The following is a 21,553-nucleotide window of genomic DNA, read 5'->3' as shown; positions in this document are numbered from 1 at the left end:
GAAATGCGGCATTTGGGATTGGAGGATCCTGACTACGGACGCCAGTCTCAGAGGTTGGGGAGCCGTCCTAGAGGACCATCAGTTTCAAGGACGGTGGACGCTACAGGAGAGCAAACTACCCATAAATATCCTCGAACTAAGAGCAGTTTACAATGCACTTCTCTTAGCATAAGACCTAGTCATGAAACAACACATCAGGATTCAGTCAGACAATGTCACAACGACGGCTTACATAAACCGTCAAGGAGGAACAAAGAGCAGGATGGCGTTAAAAGAAGCCACAAAGATCTTGTTGTGGGCAGAAAGACGAGACCTCATTCTCTCGGCAGTGTTCATTCCAGGTGTGGAGAACTGGGAGGCAGATTATCTCAGTCGCCAGGACATGCATCCGGGAGAGTGGTGCCTTCATCCACGGATTTTCAACATGATTGTGAGAAGATGGGGTCTGCCTCAGGTGGACCTAATGGCGTCTCGACAAAACCATCAGCTACCCAGATATGTGTCAAGGACTCGAGATCCAGCAGCAGAAGGAGTGGACGCATTAACACTTCCTTGGTGCTACAGGAGGGTTTACATATTTACCCCATTCCCACTCATACCCAGGGTTCTAAAAAGGGTAAAACGGGAACGAGTGTGGGCCATTTTAATCGCACCAGATTGGCCCCGCAGGAGTTGGTACTCCGACCTGCGGGGGTTACTTGCGGAGGATCCTTGGAGGTTACCTCAGAGAGAGGACCTGCTATCTCACGGACCATTCCTACACCCCTACCTGAACAGGCTGCGTTTGACGGCGTGGCTATTGAAACCCGGATCTTAAGAAACAGAGGGATTCCACGAACGGCCATTCCTACAATGATTGCCGCTAGGAAGCCGCTCACAGCCAGGCAATACTACAGGATTTGGAGACGGTACATGGCTTGGTGTCAGGAGCGGGGATGGAATTCAACGAATTTCCATTTATCTCGACTTCTACTTGTCCTTCAGGCCGGTCTAGAGGGAGGACTCAGACTAGGCTCTTTGAAGGTTCAGATTTCGGCTCTCCATCCTTTTTCAACAGCGGCTAGCATCCTTGCCAGAGATTCAAACCTTTTTACAGGGGGTTCTGAGGATTCAACCCCCTTTTCGTCCTCCCACGGCACCATGGGACTTAAATTTGGTGTTAGAATATTTGAAGTCATCGACTTTTGAGCCGTTGACAAGAACAGACCTGAAATATCTCTCTTGGAAGGTCATGTTATTACTTGCCTTGGCTTCGGCTAGGCGGGTTTCTGAGTTGGGAGCCTTATCCTGTAAGAGCCCTTTCTTAGTTTTTCATGAGGATAGGGCGGAACTCCGTACATGGGCGGACTTTCTTCCGAAGGTGGTTTCGGGTTTTCATGTAAACCAACCAATAGTGGTTCCATCTTTCCAGGGTCTCACAGATGAGGACGTGTCCTTGGATGTTGTCCGAGCTTTAAGGGTATACGTACAGGTTACGTCATCTTTCAGAAAATCGGACCATTAGTTTGTTCTTTATGATGGGCCAAAGAAGGGTTGGCCAGCATCTAAGCAGTCTTTGGCTAGATGGATTAGACTTGCCATTCGGCAGGCTTATGTTTCCTGTGGCAAACAGATTCCGGTTCAGACGGGTGCTCATACTACCCGATCAGTGGGTGCCTCGTGGGCGGCTGCCAGAGGTGCTTCCACTACTCAACTTTGCAGAGCGGCGACGTGGTCTTCAGCCCACACGTTCGCAAGATTTTACAAGTTTGATACTTTTGCGTCCGGAGAATCTAAGTTCGGACGTTTAGTTTTGCAGGCCACCGACAGCACTCCCTCCCTGGGGGAAAACTTTGGGACGTCCCCTACTGTATAGGACTCCAGTGTCCCCTAGTGGATGAAAGAGAAAAGAGGATTTTGGTACTTACTGATAAATCCATTTCTCTGAATCCTCTAGGGGACACTGGACGCCCGCCTCGGTGCTGTCAACCTGCTGTGTTCAAAGTTCTTGTTTAAACAGTTCGTATAAACAGTTCGTATAAACGGTGTTCCTTATTCGGTCAAGAGTTCTTGCCCGCTGTTTGGTATGTTGTACGGTTCGGTTCCTCGCCATGTGCTATATTATCATGTCCTATTCTCTCAGTCAAAAATTTTCAAACTGAGGGAGGAGGGATGTGAAGGGGGAGGAACCGGCTGTGCAGACAATGCTAATTTTAGATAGTGCCTCACCTCCAGTTCAAGGCTTCACACCCCTACTGTATAGGACTCCAGTGTCCCCTAGAGGATTCAGAGAAATGGATGTATCGGTAAGTACCAAAATCCTCTTTTTTATTTTATTTTATTTTATTATTTTCAGGTATCTCTGGTTGGCAACCAGTCTACGTGCTTCGTGGGACTTAGAGGGGGGGACCGAACCAACCTTCCGAGGGTTAATGGCTCGTAATCCCAGCTGACAGGACACTGAGCTCCTGAGGTGCTGTTTCACATACGACACTGTGTGCCCACACCAGCAGCTAGCCGCCACCCTCTAACAGATGCCGAAGAGTCACAGGTGCGATGAGTGTTAACACAGGGGGCCCAGTTAGCGGGTCCCCTGTGCGGTTTGGCGGCATGTCACGGGTCACGAGCTGCGGTGCCCGCCGCGGACCACACTTGCTGTGCAGAGAGTTATGCTCCATAGGGTGCTCAGCATCTGTCAGTAGGCATTATGTTTGCTGTATGTAAACATTTCAGCCAGTATAAAACGAAGTGGGACCGTGCGCCGTTACAGGGGCGGGGCTTCTAGGAGAGCGGGACCAGAGGCGGGAAGGCGCCATTTCCTGCATGCAGGCTGCTCCTTCATGGACTCAGGCTGTTACAGACTCTGTAGTGGTAGCAGGGGGTCATAGCAGGGTAGGAGCACATCAGCAGTAGCGCCACTGCACATAAGTTAATGTGATACACATACTTTATTACACACTACATAGTAACATAGTATCTAAGGTTGAAAAAAGACAATTGTCCATCGAGTTCAACCTATTTGTGGTCTCGTATGCACGATTATTATGTAGAAAATTTTGACTGAAGTTGATGACTGCCGTTCCGATTAACCCCTCTTTTTTATAATAACCATAGTGCGTGACTATGCCCCGTAACCCTGGATATCCTTATCCATTAGGAATTTATCTAACCCATTCTTAAAGGTGTTGACTGAGTCGGCCATTACAACTTAGGCAGGGAATTCCAAACACGTATCGTCCTTACCGTAAAAAAGCCTTTACGCCGTATTGTGCGGAATCTCCTTTCCTCTAACCTGAGCGAGTGTCCACGAGTTCTCTGTGTTGATCTAACCAAAAACAGGTCCTGCGCAAGATCTATATTGTCCCCTTATATATTTGTAAATGTTGATCATGTCCCCTCTTAATCTCCTCTTTTCCAGTGTAAACATGCCTAGTCTTACAAGCCTTTCCTCATATTCCAGCGTCTCCATACCCTTAATTAGTTTGGTCGCCCGCCTTCGAACCTTTTCTAGCTCCAGGATATCCTTTTTGTAGTAAGGTGCCCAGAATTGTACACAGTATTCAAGGTGTGGCCTCACAAGTGATTTATATAACGGGAGTATAATACTCTCGTCCCTAGCATCAATTCCCCGTTTTATGCATGCTAAAATCTTATTAGCCTTCTTTGCTGCAGTCCTACTTTGGGTACTACTGCTTAGTTTGCTATCTATGAGGACACCTAAGTCCTTTTCCAGTACAGAATCCCCTAATTTTACCCCATTTAGTAGGTAGGTGTTATTTTTGTTCTTGTTACCACAGTGCATTACTTTACACTTGTCTGTATTGAAGCGCATTCTCCATTTCGCTGCCCAGGCTTCTAATTTAACGAAGTCGTTCTGAAGCGACTCAGCATCCCCCTCCGCATTTATAACTTTACACAATTTGGTATCATCTGCAAAAATTGACACCATGCTCTCTAGACCTTCTGTTAGGTCGTTAATGAAAATATTGAACAATAGCGGTCCTAATACTGAGCCTTGTGGCACACCACTTAGCACTTCAGTCCAAGTTGAAAAAGATCCATTAACCACAACGCGCTGCTCCCTATTATCTAACCAGTTTTTGACCCAAGTGCATATTGTGCTTCCTAGCCCTGATTCTTGTAGCTTGTAGATAAGTTTCATGTGTGGTACAGTGTCGAATGCTTTGGCAAAATCTAAAAAGATTACATCCACCTCTTTACCCTGATCTAGGTTTGCGCTTACTGTTTCATAAAAGCCAAGTAAGTTGGTTTGACAGGATCTGTCCTTCATAAACCCATGTTGATTCCTTTTAATGACCTTATGACTTCAAGGAACTTCTGAATACTATCTCTTAGAATACCTTCCAATACTTCCAGCTGTGTTTGTGTGCTGGTCTCTGTTTTCTCTGTGTCACTCCAGGGGCTCTCTGGGGTCTGTGTGGGGGTGTTTCAGTGGGTTTTCGCTGCATTATCATTGTGTACATCATGTCTGTGGACATGGTTATGTGTGCTGCTTGTAACTCTACCCCTTCTTCTGCGGGGTCCCTCATGTGTGAACAGTGCTCCTTATCACCTCAGGGACACAGTTCACAGGCACCTGACTGGCTAAATACTTTTAAGAGCATGATTCACAATGTGAATTCAGAACTAGCTGCATCTAGGAAGGAGAGACGGGTGTTAAAACAGTCTATTGATTGTGTGGCTAAAGCAGCAGATAACAGAAAGGCTTCTCAACCCTCTCTAGTTGTTTCACATAAATGCTCACTGCCACAGGTGCTCCAGTCTGATTCTGTAGATGACACTGATGATATGGATGAGGACAGCTCTCTGTCCCCTTGTGGTGGAGGCTCTCATTTATGCTGTAAGAAAGGTTATTCACATACCCGATCAGGAAGCAGAACCAGATGAAGAGTTGTACTTTAATGTAAAACCCAAAACCTCAGCCACGTTTCCTGTGTCTAAGGAATTAAACTCCCTGTCCAGGGAAGCATGGGTGAACCCTGACAAAAAATTAAAAACTCCTCAGAGGTTTTTATCTACATTTCCCCTCCCAGCTGATTACAGGAAGGTATGGGAAAAACCCCCATCAGTCGATACATCTGTGTCCAGACTGTCTAGAAAATTGTTACTGCCGGTGCCAGGGGCTATATCCCTAAAAGACCCTACCGACCGTAAGATTGAGACCACTTTCAAAGCAATATATACGGCAGCGGGCGTAGCGCAACGCCCCACAATAGTTTGTGGTTGGCATTAGTCAAGTGGTCTGATGAAGCCGCTGAACCCGGAGGGAGGCGGGGAAACGCGTTAACCACTCATTCAGACTGTTATACTGCTGTCCGGAGGTCTTTTCAGCAAAATCCTACACTCCATTAAGATGCGATTGGAATTCTTCACCGCTTATACGATCCCCCAGAGATGACTGCACAATAAAAGGTTGAGAGCACCAGCAGCCGGGAGGACATTCCAGGTGAAAGTACCCACGCACAGGAGTGGTGAGACCGCATTGTATTTATGTCTGGCCAGACACATTTTCAGTGAGAGCATCGGCTCAATTACAGGTTGCAGTTATTCACAGCATAATTACCTGCACCTGAAGTGAGAAATATATCTTACCATCATTATCTTCTTCACCAAAAATGACTGATATATAATCTCAAAGGAAAAACTTCTGAGCGCATTATCCAGTCTGTATAATTATCAGATATATCAGATTATATTATAATTTTATTGCTTAAAGTGATTGAACAGAGAGGAAGCAATTTGTTACAATTTATGCTACATTTGATATATGCATGCATTAATTATTGTAAAAATGTACTGACCGGCCGGTGGTATAAATTGCACAGTTTGTTTAAATATATATATTTTTATTCTTATATGTGTTTTAATAAATAGAATCTTATTAATTCTAATCTATATGCGCTGCAACTTTTCTTTCTTGCTTGTTTGATTTTTAATCTAATAGGGGTGAGTAGCCCTATGTTGCTGGCAGCATATTGATTAGGAGTGACAGAGCGCCAGATTCAGCATTTTGTTGTTTGGTCTGATAATATTATTAATGGATTGGACACTCTGCCCCAGGATGAGGTCATTACTCTGCTGCAACACATATAGGATGCTACAAATTTTATGAGCAAAGCGATAAAAGAATTGTGTAAGATAAATGGCCGCACTACTGCTATGGCGGTTTCGGCCTGCAGAGCTCTGTGGTTACATCAATGGTCAGCGGATGCTGATTCCAAAAAGGGTGTAGAAAATCTTCCCTTTACAGGTGATGCCTTGTTTGGAGACGAGTTAAATAAATGGATCTCTCAGGCAATGGCGGGTAAGTCTACCTATCTGCCGTCTGCTTCACCACCTGCCAGATGTTCTTACTCAGGATCCTCTTTGCAGTCCTTTCGTGTGGCAAGGTTCAGAGGCAGGGGCCGAGGGGTCTCCGCCACGCCTAGAGGATTTCGTGGTAAGTCCCGTAAACCTGCAGCTGATGCAACCCTGGACCAGACCACCGGATCCCCTGCCACTAAGTTTTCCGCGTGAAGGTTGGCCCCAGCAGCAGGGCTACTTTCAGCTCTTCGCCCACATGTGGGCGAAGTCCTGTCAGGATCCTTGGGTGAGGGACCTCATTTCCCAGGGATACCGGCTGGAATTTCAAGCACTTCCTCACAGATTTTTCAAGTCAGGCTTACCAGCTTCACACGCAGCAAAAGTTACCTTGCAAGAGGCTATTCAAAAACTTTTGCAGATGGCAGTGGTGGTTCCAGGGGTTTTTACTCCAGTCTTTTTGTGGTTCCAAAACCAGACGGTTCGGTGCGACACATCTTGAACTTGAAGTCCCTGAACCTGTATCTACGGGTGTTCAAATTCAAGATGGAATCCCTGCGGGCAGTGGTGTCCGGTCTGTCTGGAGGAGGGGGAATTCCTGGTATCTCTAGATGTCAAGGATGCTTACCTGCACATTCCCATGTGGCCCCCTCATCAGGCTTACCTCAGTTTCACCATATTGGACAACCATTTCCAGTTTCAGGCCTTGCTCTTTGGCCTCTCCACAGCTCCGAGGGTCTTCACGAAGGTCATGGCGGAGATGATGCTGCAACTGCGCATGATGGGAGTCAACATAGTCCCCTACTTGGACGATCTCGTGCTAAAAGCTATATCCAGGGAACGTCTACTGCACAGCATCAACCTGACGACCCGCCTGCTTATGGATCATGGGTGGATCTTAAATTTTCGGAAAATCTCACCTGGAACCATCCCAACGACTTCAGTTCCTGGAAATGATACTGGATACAGTGTTTCAAAAGGTGTTTCTTCTAATGGACAAGGCCTTGGCTATCCAAGCTATGGTCTGCTCAGTGCTCCGCCCTCGCAGGGTATCCATACATCTTTGTATACGCTTGCTGGGCAGGATGGTAGCTGCTTACGAGGCAATCCAATACGGCAGGTTTCATGCCCGGCCATTTCAGCTGGATTTGCTGGACAAATGGTCAGGGTCTCGCCTTCACATGCATCAGGATGTGACCTTATCTCCAAAAGCCCGGATTTCTCTGACGTCCTAGTGGATGCTGGGAACTCCGTAAGGACCATGGGGAATAGCGGCTCCGCAGGAGACTGGGCACAACTAAAGAAAGCTTTAGGACTACCTGGTGTGCACTGTTTCCTCCCACTATGACCCTCCTCCAGACCCCAATTAGAATCTTGTGCCCGGCTGAGCTGGATGCACACTAGGGGCTCTCCTGAGCTCCTAGAAAGAAAGTATATTTAGGTTTTTTATTTTACAGTGAGATCTGCTGGCAACAGACTCACTGCAGCGAGGGACTAAGGGGAGAAGAAGCGAACCTACCTAACTGGTGGTAGCTTGGGCTTCTTAGGCTACTGGACACCATTAGCTCCAGAGGGATCGACCGCAGGAACCGGCCTTGATATTCGGTCCCGGAGCCGCGCCGCCGGCCCCCTTACAGAGCCAGAAGCAAGAAGTGTTCCGGAAAATCGGCGGCAGAAGACTTCAGTCTTCACCAAGGTAGCGCACAGCACTGCAGCTGTGCGCCATTGCTCCTCATGCACACCTCACACTCCGGTCACTGATGGGTGCATGGCGCTGGAGGGGGGGGGCGCCCTGAGCAGCAATATTAAGACCTTGGCTGGCAAAATAATCACAATATATAGTCCCAGAGGCTATATATGTGATAAATACCCCTGCCAGAATCCATAAAAAAGCAGGAGAAAAGTCAGCCGAAAAAGGGGCGGGGCTATCTCCCTCAGCACATTGGCGCCATTTTCTCTTCACAGTGCAGCTGGAAGACAGCTCCCCAGGCTCTCCCCTGTAGTTTTCAGGCTCAAAGGGTTAAAAAGAGAGGGGGGGGCACTAAATTTAGGAGCAATATTGTTTATACAAGCAGCTATTGGGGAAAATTCACTGTTATAGTGTTAATCTCTACATTATATAGCGCTCTGGTGTGTGCTGGCATACTCTCTCTCTGTCTCCCCAAAGGGCTTTGTGGGGTCCTGTCCTCAGTCAGAGCATTCCCTGTGTGTGTGCGGTGTGTCGGTACGGCTGTGTCGACATGTTTGATGAGGAGGCTTATGTGGAGGCGGAGCAGATGCCGATAAATGTGATGTCGGCCCGACATCACAGAGTGGATGGATAGGTGGAAGGTATTAACCGACAGTGTCAACTCCTTACATAAAAGGCTGGATGACGTAACAGCTATGGGACAGCCGGCTTCTCAGCCCGCGCCTGCCCAGGCGTCTCAAAGGCCATCAGGGGCTCAAAAACGCCCGCTCCCTCAGATGGCAGACACAGATGTCGACACGGAGTCTGACTCCAGGAGGTTGAGACATATACACAATCCACTAGGAACATCCGTTGCATGATCCCGGCAATAAAAAATGTGTTACACATTTCTGACATTAACCCAAGTACCACTAAAAAAGGGTTTTATGTTGGGGGAACGAAACACTGCCTGCTTTTTCTCCCCAATCAGATGAGTGAATGAAGTGTGTGAAAAAGCGTGGGTTCCCCCGATAAGAAACTGGTAATTTCTAAAAAGTTACTGATGGCGTACCCTTTCCCGCCAGAGGATAGGTTACGCTGGGAGATATCCCCTAGGGTGGATACAGCGCTCACAGTTTGTCAAAAAAGGTGGCACTGCCGTCTTAGGATACGGCCACTTTGAAGGTACCTGTTGATAAAAAGCAGGAGGCTATCCTGAAGTCTGTATTTACACACTCAGGTACTAGACTGAGACCTGCAATTGCCTCAGCATGGATAGTGCTGCTGCAGCGTAGTCTGTGACCCTGTCAGACAGGGATACTATTTGCTAACATAAGAGCATATTAAAGACGTCGTCTTATATATGAGGGATGCACAGAAGGATATTTTGCCGGCTGGCATCCAGGATTAATGTAATGTCCATTCTGCCAGGACGGTATTAGAGACCCGGCACTGGACAGGTGATGCTGACTTTAAAAGGCACATAGAGATTCTGCCTTATAAGGGTGAGGAATTGTTTGGGGATGGTCTCTGGGACCTCGTATCCACAGCAACAGCTGGGAAGAAAAATTTTTTACCTCAGGTTTCCTCACAGCCTAAGAAAGCACTGTATAATCAGGTACAGTCCTTTCGGCTTCAGAAAAGCAAGCGGATCAAAGGCGCTTCCTTTCTGCACAGAGACAAGGGAAGAGGGAAAAAGCTGCACCAGTCAGCCAGTTCCCAGGATCAAAATTCTTCCCCCCGCTTCCTCTGAGTCCACCGCATGACGCGGGGGCTCCACAGGTGTAGCCAGGTGCGGTGGGGGCGCGTCTCGAGAACTTCAGCGTCCAGTGGGCTCGCTCACAGGTGGATCCCTGGGTTCTGCATGTAGTATCACAGGGATACAAGCTGGAGATCGAGGCGACTCCCTCTCGCCGTTACCTCAAATCAGCAAGCTGTACTTCCAGCAGGTGAAAATCAAGGTACCCCTCCTTCAACAAGGCCGGGGTTACTATTCCACAATGTTGTGGTACCGAAACCAGACGGTTCGGTGAAACCCATTCTAAAATTGAAATCCTTTAACACTTATATACGAAGGTTCAAGTTAAAAATGAAATCGCTCAGGGCGGTTATTGCAAGCCTGGACGAGGGAGATTACATGGTATCTCTGGACATCAAGGATGCTTTCCTGTAGGTCCCCATTTACCATCCTCACCAGGAGTACCTCAGTTTTGTGGTACAGGTTTGTCATTACCAATTCCAGACGTTGCCGTTCGGTCTGTCCACGGCACCGAGAGTATTTACCAAGGTAATGGCCGAAATGATGATACTCCTTCGAAAAAAGGGAGTTTTTAATTATCCCGTACTTGGACGATCTCCTGATAAAGGCGAGGTCCAAGGAGCAGTTATTGGTCAGGGTAGCACTATCTCGGGAAGTGCTACAACAGCACAGCTGGTTCCTACGACACGTCTACTGTTCCTGGGGATGGTTCTGGACACAGACCAGAAAAAAGGGTTTCTCCCAGAGGAGAAAGCCGAGGAGCTGTCATCTTTAGTCAGAGGCCTCCTGAAACCAAAACAGGTGTCGGTGCATCACTGCACGCGAGTCCTGGGAAAAATGGTAGCTTCATACGAAGCAATGCCATTCGGCAGGTTCCATGCAAGAGCTTTTCAGTGGGACCTGTTGGACAAGTGGTCCGGATCGCATCTTCAGATGCATCGGCTGATACCCTGGTCCTTGGAGACAGGGTTATCTCTGCCGTGGTGACTGCAGGGTGCTCGTCTTCGAGAGGGCCGCAGATTCGGCATACAGGACTGGGTTCTGGTGACCACGGATGCCAGCCTTCGAGGCTGGGGGGCAGTCACACAGGGAAAAAACTTCCAGGGACTATGGTCGAATCAGGAGATTTCCCTACACATAAACATTCTGGAACTGAGGGCCATTTACAATGCCCTAAGTCAAGCAAGACCCCTGCTTCAAAACCAGCCGGTACTGATTCAGTCAGACAACATCACGGCGGTCGCCCATGTAAACCAACAGGGCGGCACAAGAAGCAGGATGGCGATGGCAGAAGCCACAAGGATTCTCCGATGGGCGGAAAATCATGTGTTAGCACTGTCAGCAGTGTTCATTCCCGGAGTGGACAACTGGGAAGCAGATTTTCTCAGCAGACGCGACCTCCACCCGGGAGAGTGGGGACTTCATCCAGAAGTCTTCCAAATGATTGTACACCATTGGGAAAGGCCACAGGTGGACATGATGGCGTCCCGCCTCAACAAAAAGCTAAAAAGATATTGCGCCAGGTCAAGGGACCCTCAGGCGATAGCTGGGGACGCTCTGGTGACACCGTGGGTGTACAAGTCGGTGTATGTGTTCCCTCCTCTGCCTCTCATACCCAAGGTACTGAGAATAATAAGAAGGAGAGGAGTAAGAACTATACTCGTGGTTCCGGATTGGCCAAGAAGAGCATGGTACCCAGAACCCCAAGAAATGATCTCAGAGGACCCATGGCCTCTGCCGCTCAGACAGGACCTGCTGCAGCAGGGGCACTGTCTGTTCCAAGACTTACCGCGGCTGCGTTTGACGGCATGGCGGTTGAACACCGGATCCTAAAGGAAAAAGGCATCCTGGAGGAAGTCATTCCTACGCTGATTGGGGCTAGGAAAGATGTGACCGCACAACATTATCACCGCATATGGTGAAAATATGTTGCTTGGTGTGAGGCCAGGAAGGCCCCAACAGAAGAATTTCAACTGGGTCGATTTCTGCACTTCCTACAGTCAGGAGTGACTATGGGCCTAAAATTGGCTTCCATTAAGGTCCAGATTTCGGCTCTGTACATTTTCTTCCAAAAAGAACTGGCTTCACTGCCTGAAGTTCAGACTTTTGTTAAGGGAGTGCTGCATATTCAGCCTCTTTTTGTGTCTCCGGTGGCACCTTGGGATCTCAACGTGGTGTTGGGTTTCCTAAAGTCACATTGGTTCGAGCCACTTAAAACCGCGGATCTAAAATATCTCACGAGGAAAGTGGTCATGCTTTTGGCCTTGGCTTCGGCCAGGCGTGTGTCAGAATTGCCGGCTTTGTCATGTAAAAGCCCTAATCTGATTTTCCATATGGATAGGGCAGAATTGAGGACTCGTCCCCAGTTTCTCCCTAAGGTGGTATCAGCGTTTCACTTGAACCAACCTATCATAGTGCCTGCGGCTACTAGGGACTTGGAGGATTCCAAGTTACTGGACGTAGTCAGGGCCTTGAAAATTTAAGGTTTCCAGGACGGCTGGAGTCAGGAAAACTGACTCGCTATTTATCCTGTATGCACCAAACAAGCTGGGTGCTCCTGCTTCGAAGCAGATGATTGCTCGCTGGATTTGTAGCACAATTCAGCTTGCGCATTCTGCGGCTGGACTGCCGCATCCTAAATCTGTAAAAGCCCATTCCACGAGGAAGGTGGGCTCTTCTTGGGCGGCTGCCCGAGGGGTCTCGGCTTTACAACTTTGCCGAGCTGCTACTTGGTCAGGGTCATACACGTTTGCAAAATTCTACAAATTTGATACCCTGGCTGAGGAGGACCTTGAGTTCTCTCATTCGGTGCTGCAGAGTCATCCGCACTCTCCCGCCCGTTTGGGAGCTTTGGTATAATCCCCATGGTCCTTACGGAGTTCCCAGCATCCACTAGGACGTCAGAGAAAATACGATTTTACTCACAGGTAAATCTATTTCTCGTAGTCCGTAGTGGATGCTGGGCGCCCATCCCAAGTGCGGATTGTCTGCAATACTTGTATATAGTTATTGCCTAACTAAAGGGTTATTGTTATGAGCCATCTGTTGAGAGGCTCAGTTATGTTTCATACTGTTAACTGGGTATAGTATCACGAGTTATACGGTGTGATTGGTGTGGCTGGTATGAGTCTTACCCGGGATTCAAAATCCTTCCTTATTGTGTCAGCACTTCCGGGCACAGTATCCTAACTGAGGTCTGGAGGAGGGTCATAGTGGGAGGAGCCAGTGCACACCAGGTAGTCCTAAAGCTTTCTTTAGTTGTGCCCAGTCTCCTGCGGAGCCATTCCCCATGGTCCTTACGGAGTTCCCAGCATCCACTACGGACTACGAGAAATAGATTTACCGGTGAGTAAAATCTTATTTTCTCTATTGTGGTGGCTACAAGTCCCTCACCTAGTAGAAGGCAGGAGTTTCAATATCCAGTCGTGGATTCTACTGACAAGGGGCCCAGTTCCAGGGGAGATGGTCGAGTCAGGAATCTGCTCTGCCGATAAACATCCTGGAACTCAGGGCAATTTACAATTCCCTTCTGCAAGCTTCCCATCTCCTGAGGGATCAAGCGATCCAGATTCAATCAAACAACTCCACGGCAGTAGCGTACATAAATCGACAAGGATAAACAAGAAGCAGAGCAGCAATGCGAGAAGTGTCAAAGAAACTCTTAAATGGGCAGGAGTGGACAACTGGGAAGCAGACTTCCCCAGCAGGCACGACCTCCATCTGGGGGAATGAAGGCTACATCCTCAGGTGTTTCAACAGTTAATTCACCGGTGGGGCTGTTCGCAGATAGATCTGATGGCTTCTCGTCTCAACAAGAAGCAACGCCGTTACTGTTCCAGAACGAGGATCCACAGGCTGTTGCAGCGGACGCGTTGACGACACCATGGACGTACCAGTACCTGTTCCCTCCAATACCGCTTATCCCAAGGGTTTTAAAAAGACGAAGACGGGAAAGAATTCAAGCAATTCTAATTGCCCCAGATTGGCCTCGACGGTTGTGGTATTCGGACCTCCTAACCATGGCTCTGGAGGATCCCTGGCCTCTGTTGCTTCAAAAAGGATCTTCTTCAGCAAGGTCTGTTCGTCTATCCAGATTTACCGCGGCTACGTTTGACGGCTTGGAAGTTGAGCGGGAGATTCGAGGCAGAAAAAGTCTTCCCTCCAGGGTTATTTCCATTATGGTCCAGGCCAGGAGGATGAATACGTCAAAACATTATCATCGTATCTGAAAAAGTATGTTTTGTGGTGTGAAAGTAAAAAGGTTTCTCCCGTGGAATTTAGAATTGGTCACTTTCTACTTATCCTGCAAGCGGGGGATATGGGCCTACATTTAGGCTCCATCAAAGTGCAGATTTCGGCGCTCTCTATTTTCTTCCAGTAGCAACTTGCTCTGTTGCAAACGCCTTTTGTACCTCCCACGGCTCCTTCAGTCGGACTGGTTTTGAACCCTTATATAGGGTGGAATTAAAATTTCTTACCTGTAAGACTGATGTTACTAGCATTGGCGTCTGCCAGATGTGTCTCTGAATTGGGGGCCTTATCCTGTAAGAGCCCATATTTAATTTTTCATGAGGATAGGGCGGAACTCAGGACCCGGCCTCAGTTTTTGCCGAAAGTGGTATTAGCTTTTCACGTGAATCAACCCATTGTGGTTCCAGTGTTACAAAAAAATGGATGGGTGTGGGGAGTTGGCGCTGGAATGGGAAAAAACAGACCGATGGCTGATGATTCAGCTGGGAGTATTATTACTGGTGGGTAAGAAAAAATGAGTGAATACTTATCTGGATAATGAATCCGATGAAATTCTGATCGTTACTACGAAGATGTTTCCCTCCAGAATAGGTAGATTCATGCACCGAAATAATATGTAAAAAAACATAAAGAATGGCAGTGTTTTGAGTTGGGGTTCCTCAAAGGAGTATATATGAATTGCACTTTTGATAGTAGATCTAAATAAGTTATTTCAGCATATGTGGTCGTACCTCACTTACATAAAGTGAGAGAGGTTGAAACGTATAAAGGTTTCTTTAAAAGATGGTACTGTCTCATTTTTGGCGTACCTAACTTACAGTAAAAAAACAAGGAAGTAAACTCATCAAGGTATCTTTAGGCTGAGCTGCGTACCGGTACTCACTGATTGAAATGTCCTCCGTCTGCGCGTAAAGGTATCTTTATCCAATCGATATTTATGATAAAACACCCATATGTAAAAAAGGAGATTTATTGGATAAAAACAAGTATACAAAAACACTGGCGAGTTTGGCCGCGAGGAGAGGAAGCCGCCAGAATGTGGAATGTGTACGAGAATATTTAACCAGCCCAAAAGGCCCGGTACCAGAGGGACCTGATTGAAATAATGTAAAGGTCGTACCTTTCCTCAGTCGTGCGGAAAACGATCCAATTGATCCTCTAAGTGTCATGGGAGATGTAGTTTCAATGGAAAACTACATTAACCAGGATGCTTTGAGGTCACCTCCCATTGTGGCCTATCCTTTCAACAGAGTGCTAATCATGGCTTTCTATGAGATCTCTTTTGGCATGGAAACTACATTTCCCATGATGCCCGAAATTCACTTCCGGTCGTGAGGACATAGCCCTCTACGGGAACTCCGTTTTTCTATGGAAACTACATCTCCCATGATGCTTGGAGGCCACTTCCGGTCGCGTAGGACACAGTCGTCTATGGAACTTCCGTTTTCCATTGAAACTACATCTCCCATGACACTTAGAGGCTACTTCCGGTCGCAGCTGAAACCCGCTGAATAGCGCCCAATACAACCACCCTGCTACTGCTACTGGTATAAGAAAGGGCACCACATAGCAGGGATATGTGGATATTAACTTCATCATATTGGTACTTGTTATAAAGGTACTTTTCGATCGCGGACCCGCACTTCCGGTCCATTCCGGAATCGGAAGTGACAGAACATCTGAACATCAGCTCATTTACTATAAATATTTGTAACTTTGAATGGACCACCAGCCTTGATAAAGAGAATTGACTCGAAACGCGTTGGATGGAAGGAGTTTTTTTGCCCGCTTGGTTCGTTTTCCGCACGACTGAGGAAAGGTACGACCTTTACATTATTTCAATCCAGTCCCTCTGGTACCGGGCCCTTTGGGCTGGTTAAATATTCTCGTACACATTCCACATTCTGGCGGCTTCCTCTCCTCACGGCCAAACACTCCAGTGTTTTTGTATAATTGTTTTTATCCAATAAATCCCCTTTTTTACATATGGGTGTTTTATCATAAATATCGATTGGATAAAGATATCTTTACGCGCAGACGGAGGACATTTCAATCAGTGAGTACCGGTACGCAGCTCAGCCTAAAGATACCTTGATGAGTTTACTTCCTTGTTTTTTTACTGTAAGTTAGATACGCCAAAAATCAGACAGTACCATCTTTTAAAGAAACCTTTATACGTTTCAACCTCGCTCACTTTATGTAAGTGAGGTACGACCACATATGCTGAAATAACTTATTTAGATCTACTATCAAAAGTGCAATTCATATATACTCCTTTGAGGAACCCCAACTCAAAACACTGCCATTCTTTGTTTTTTTACATATTATTTCGGTGCATGAATCTACCTGTTCTGGAGGGAAACATCTTCGTAGTAACGATCAGAATTTAATCGGATTCATTATCCAGATAAGTATTCACTCATTTTTTCTTACCCACCAGTAATAATACTCCCAGCTGAATCGTCAGCCATCGGTCTGTTTTTTCCCATTCCAGCGCCAACTCCCCACACCCATCCATTTTTTTGTAGCTTTGTTCAGTTTTGGATTTTCTTGGGATTAATCCTGGTGTGTTGGGGAGAGGCAGCAGGAAGTCCATATTCCAAGGAGCGCCCCTTATGTTCTACCAAACCTTCTTTGCTTCATGTGGTTCCAGTGTTGTCTGACGCTTGCGTTGGCCCAAAGCCACCAAGATTGGTCGTCCAGCTTTTAAGCAATCTATTACACATTGGCTCAGGTTGACCATTCAACAAGCCTATACTTCGGCAGCTCAGCCTTTGCCGACGTCTATTCAGGCCCACTCAACGAGATCAGTGGGTTCTTCCTGGGCAGCTGCCTGGGGTGTCTCGGCCTTACAATTGTGCCGAGCTGCTACTTGGTCTGGTTTGAACACTTTTTTGTTAAGTTCTATAGGTTCGACACCATGGCCAAGGATGGCCTTCAGTTTGGTCAGGCGGTTTTACAGGGGTCTCAGCACTCTCCCACCCGTTTGGGAGCTTTGGTACTTCCCCATGGTACTAAAGTACAGTTCCCCAGTATCCACTAGGACGTAAGAGAAAATAGGAATTTAATACCTACCGGTACTTCCTTTTCTCGTAGTCCGTAGTGGATACTGGGCGCCCACCTCAGTGCTTTGAATTCCTGCTTACCTGGTGTAAGTGTTTTGGTTGGCCCGCCATTGCGGTCCCCTTATGATGTTGGGTTAGCTTTGCTATCCTAGTTATGATTGGTGTTGCTATCCTCTCTTCTGGTTAGCGCACTCCTTTTTCTCCGGTTATGGTTGTGTGTTGGCTTGGTGCCTCACCGCTGTTGTATCTGTTTTCTTCTCTCATGGTATGTCCGTCTCCTCGGGCACAGTTTCCTAGACTGAGTCTGGTAGGAGGGGCATAGAGTGGGAGGAGCCAGCACATACATACACACACTAAAGGTTTTAAAGTGCCAGGCTCCAGTGGACCCGATCTATACCCCATGGTAGTAAAGTACAGTTCCCCAGTATCCACTACGGACTACGAGAAAAGGAATTACCGGTAGGTATTAAATTCCTATTTATATTTGTGTGTAAATGGCAAGTGCCTCAGTGAGTTTAGAAAAAAAGAAAAAGTTTGTACCAAACATTAAAACAAAAAAGAGGCTTATCTGTTAATTGATAATGTGTGGGGATTCAGACATTCCAGTGGTGCTTGGGTGTGTTATTCATAGGTTACTTGGTTATACACTTGAGTGTGAGGGGAACATAATAGTGTAATACTGTAATTACAAATGGAGTCGCATGTATATGGAACAGCGTACCAAAAATATAAATGATTTACAGTAATGATAAAAGTAATAAAAACCTTCAATGGAAAAAGACAAATTTTACACTGAAATAAATCTAACAACATCCTTTTTTTTTGTTAATAGCAGAGGGGGAGTTTAAGCGAGATTGCGGTGGTGATGATGGTGGTGCCGTGGGCGGCCGTGTGGTGACCTCTGGGGAAAATCTGATTGATCACAATTCAGAAACCTCGGAAGAGAACAGTAACACCGGCCAACAGCTCTCTCCTCATCAGTGTGTGGTGATACTAGGAGAAGACCAGCCGTCTGTTGCATCACTCTCCTCGGAAGCTACCATCATCGAACATATCGTCGACACCGTAGAGAGGAGCAATTTAGAAGTCCCCATTCAAATGCCGACCATACAGGATTTGGACAACGCATTTCACGGCTCCCTACACAGCTTCCAGCAACTCGTGAAGGAGGAGGTCGGTGGCATCCGCAAAGAATTGCGATCCTTTCGGCACACAGTCGAAGACATTACTAACGCGCAAGAAGATCATGTCAAGAGCATCGCGACGTCGTTGCAGAAAATTGCCGAAAGTTTTAAGGAAATTGCAGAAACTCAAAAAGAAATGTTGTGCGTGCAGCAAGAGATGGTCCAAGTGTTGCGGAAAAAGGAGCAGGATAAAGTTTTACTCCCACCGGTGTTTGACGGAGAAGAGATAAAAGAGTCTGTTGGGGCAGCAGGGCCCATCAGCACACTCGCAAGCCCAACCAAAAGCCCCAAGAGGCCTGCCAAGGCAAAAGGGATGGTATACCGCCCTCGACGCTTCAGGGAAAAGTAACCCAAAAACACTGGAGTGGTCAACTCAACAATGTGACTTTTACCTTTTAAGTAGTTTTCTCTATTTTATCCATTTAGAAGTTTGTAAACTGTTACGGTCAAACACCTCTCCAGGAGGGTGCGAAGAACATTCCAAAGAAGGATGTATACATATTAGAGGTCTGTAATGTTTCTATCTGCAACAACAAGGACCATCGGTCGGAAGACGTCCAGGTGACGGAAATCAACATGAACAGCGACATATTTGAGTCTGTGACCTTGTACTATGTTGAGGGGAAATATATAAGAGGCTCCTGTGGAAATGGAAGAACTTTCGGTGAAAACATCTACTGAGCCATGGACAACAACAACAAAAAAAAGACATTTAAGAGGAAAAGCTAAAATGTTATGGTTGATGTTGTGTGTAGGTTTCATGAGGGTTGCACGAGAATAACGTAACTCCAGTAAGTTAGCGGTAATGTGACCGACATCTGAAACCACCAGCAGATGTCACAGACCCAGCAAGAAACCCATCTTGAGTGGCGTGGTTCAGACCATAGGGGCGTCTCCTCGCGCGTGTCTCTTGTGCATGGTTACGGAAGTGCTCCTGGTCAACATCATTGGTTGCATCCTCCCCTACTGGAGGGACTTCTCACCATCCTACTAACTTAAGAGCCCTACACACTAGCAGATAACACAGAACGATATGACAGAACTTGTTCCTATCATTCAGTGTGTAGGCACCAACGATGAACAATGCACGGCGCTCGGTCATCGTTGGTGCCCTGTCGCTTATGCAAGCTGGCCAATATGGACAATCTTGTCCATATTAGCATGCAGTGCTATGGAGCCGGGTGACGGGGGGAGTGAAGAAACTTCACTCCCCGCCGCGTCGTCCGTCGGGCACCTCTGCGACGGGTCGCCTAATGTGTAGGGGGCATTACTCTGCACTAGCTATGTCACACAGATATTCTTTCATGGTTTCCAATTTCTCAAAGCCAAACAATAATTATTGCTCAAATATTTTTTCCTGATCTGACATTGGACCATGACCCGATCGCAACGCAGCCGCACCTGCGATTGTATTCGCATTGCATATGCTCCCAAAGCCGAATGAGGTGAGATTAGGCTTCTCGGTAGGACTGCTGGGATTTTCAGCGTCACCCGCAAAGTCAGACAGATCTCTGCTTGCGGCTAAATGGGTGTAACTGGCCGGTAATGGTATTTTCGCTTAGCGTTAAGTTCGATATGAGCCTGTAGACCGTTCTTTAGCACCAGTGATATGGCTGGTGTAAATGTATAGCTCCGGCCACCTCTGAATGCAGGCAGAAAACTGCAGCTACTTTTTTTTTTAGGCGGCCATTTTGTGCTGAAGCACGCTCATTGTGTCTAGCAGAATTGCTACATACACAGTGTTGTTATTTTTTTTCCAGTTTGCCGTGAACACAACGGGACTGATCCTGCGTCACGAATGCCGTGGGAAATGTACAATCTGCGCTTGCTAACGATGTATTCTTAATATATGTTGACTAATGTTACAGCGGTGATGTGACAATATATGGCTGAAAAGGTTCGGTCACATATTCATATCATATCGCTGGTAAATTCTATATATTCTCTTATCCCCACCCTCTCGGACACCGCTAGTTTATACCTGGTGCCTGACCTAAAAACTACATAAAGACTCTAACATAAAAGTAAAAAAAAAAAATAATATAGTAAAAAATGAATTAAAAAAAAGTAGTAAGGGGATTGTGTGTTAAAGTCTGATTTAGCACCAGTTTGATCTTTTGTTAATTGAATACGGTATTATTATTTTTTTCTTTCGCTGTAATTCAAAATATTCTGTGTTATAATGTAATGGTCATGTAACAGATGTTAATTCTTAGTAAACCTCTAATTCATGTTGTAAAATCGTATTGGTCAAACTGTTCTTTGTTTTATGTTTTTGAAATGAAACCCCAGAATTGTGTTAGCATAAGTAACACCTGCTAATAAAATATTATTCTCAATATCGAGCCCAGAAACCGTAGAGGACACATTTTATTATTTTAAACCATAATGATCTACAATGGGTATTTCATATTGTTGACATGCTTGGCGTGTCGACATTGACCACGTTGACCCTGATCAAATATTGACATGATTAGAATGTCCTCAAAACAGGCCTGGTGGTCTAGGGGGTCACATACCTGGTAGAAACCGTAGAGGACACATTTTATTATTTTAAACCATAATGATCTACAATGGGTATTTCATATTGTTGACATGCTTGGCGTGTCGACATTGACCACGTTGACCCTGATCAAATATTGACATGATTAGAATGTCCTCAAAACAGGCCTGGTGGTCTAGGGGGTCACATACCTGGTAGAAACCGTAGAGGACACATTTTATTATTTTAAACCATAATGATCTACAATGGGTATTTCATATTGTTGACATGCTTGGCGTGTCGACATTGACCACGTTGACCCTGATCAAATATTGACATGATTAGAATGTCCTCAAAACAGGCCTGGTGGTCTAGGGGGTCACATACCTGGTACGGTGGGTACAGAGGCTCCAGCTGTGTCTTCAGGGTCCAGCATTAACGCATTAACGTTAGGATGACATCTGGAGGATCCAGTGGTATGACTAATTCAACCTATGCTCCCCTCAAGAAGCCTAACCCTCCAGCTAGTGCCTGAACCTAATCCTCCATTCCGTTAACCTAACCATCATCTCAGTAGCCTAACCCTAACCTTCCCCTAGTTCTTAACCCTCCCCCAGTCTAACTCTCCCCAGTGCTTAACCCTCCCCTCCTGCAGCCTATCCACAATCCTCCCCCAGTGCCTATCCCTCACATACCGCAGCCTAACCTTCCTTCTAGTTCTTAACCCTCCCATCCCACAGCCTTTCCCTCCGTTTAGTGCCTTATCCGTCCCTCCTGAGCCTAACACACCCCCTAGAGCAGTGATTTTCAACCTTTTTTTACTCGTGGCACACCGAACAATAT

The 21,553-nt window shown here is 46.6% G+C and overlaps 1 protein-coding gene across 1 annotated transcript in view; it reads left to right on the top strand.

Annotated features, from left to right (window-relative positions):
- Window positions 1–20,582, top strand: part of LOC135054487 (uncharacterized) — a 181,573-nt gene extending 160,991 nt beyond the window's left edge. Inside the window, exon 22 of the mRNA XM_063957594.1 lies at window positions 17,877–20,582. Coding sequence (XP_063813664.1) covers window positions 17,877–18,577 — 701 coding nt within the window. The 3' untranslated portion in view covers window positions 18,578–20,582. The remainder of the gene's footprint in view (window positions 1–17,876) is intronic.
- The last annotated feature ends 971 nt before the right edge of the window (window positions 20,583–21,553 follow it).

Source organism: Pseudophryne corroboree, chromosome 3, assembly GCF_028390025.1.
Source record: "Pseudophryne corroboree isolate aPseCor3 chromosome 3, aPseCor3.hap2, whole genome shotgun sequence".
Classification (NCBI taxonomy): Eukaryota; Metazoa; Chordata; class Amphibia; order Anura; family Myobatrachidae; genus Pseudophryne; species Pseudophryne corroboree.
The sequence above is the reverse complement of the archived record's forward strand: the minus strand, read 5'-3'. Positions and strand labels throughout refer to the sequence as shown.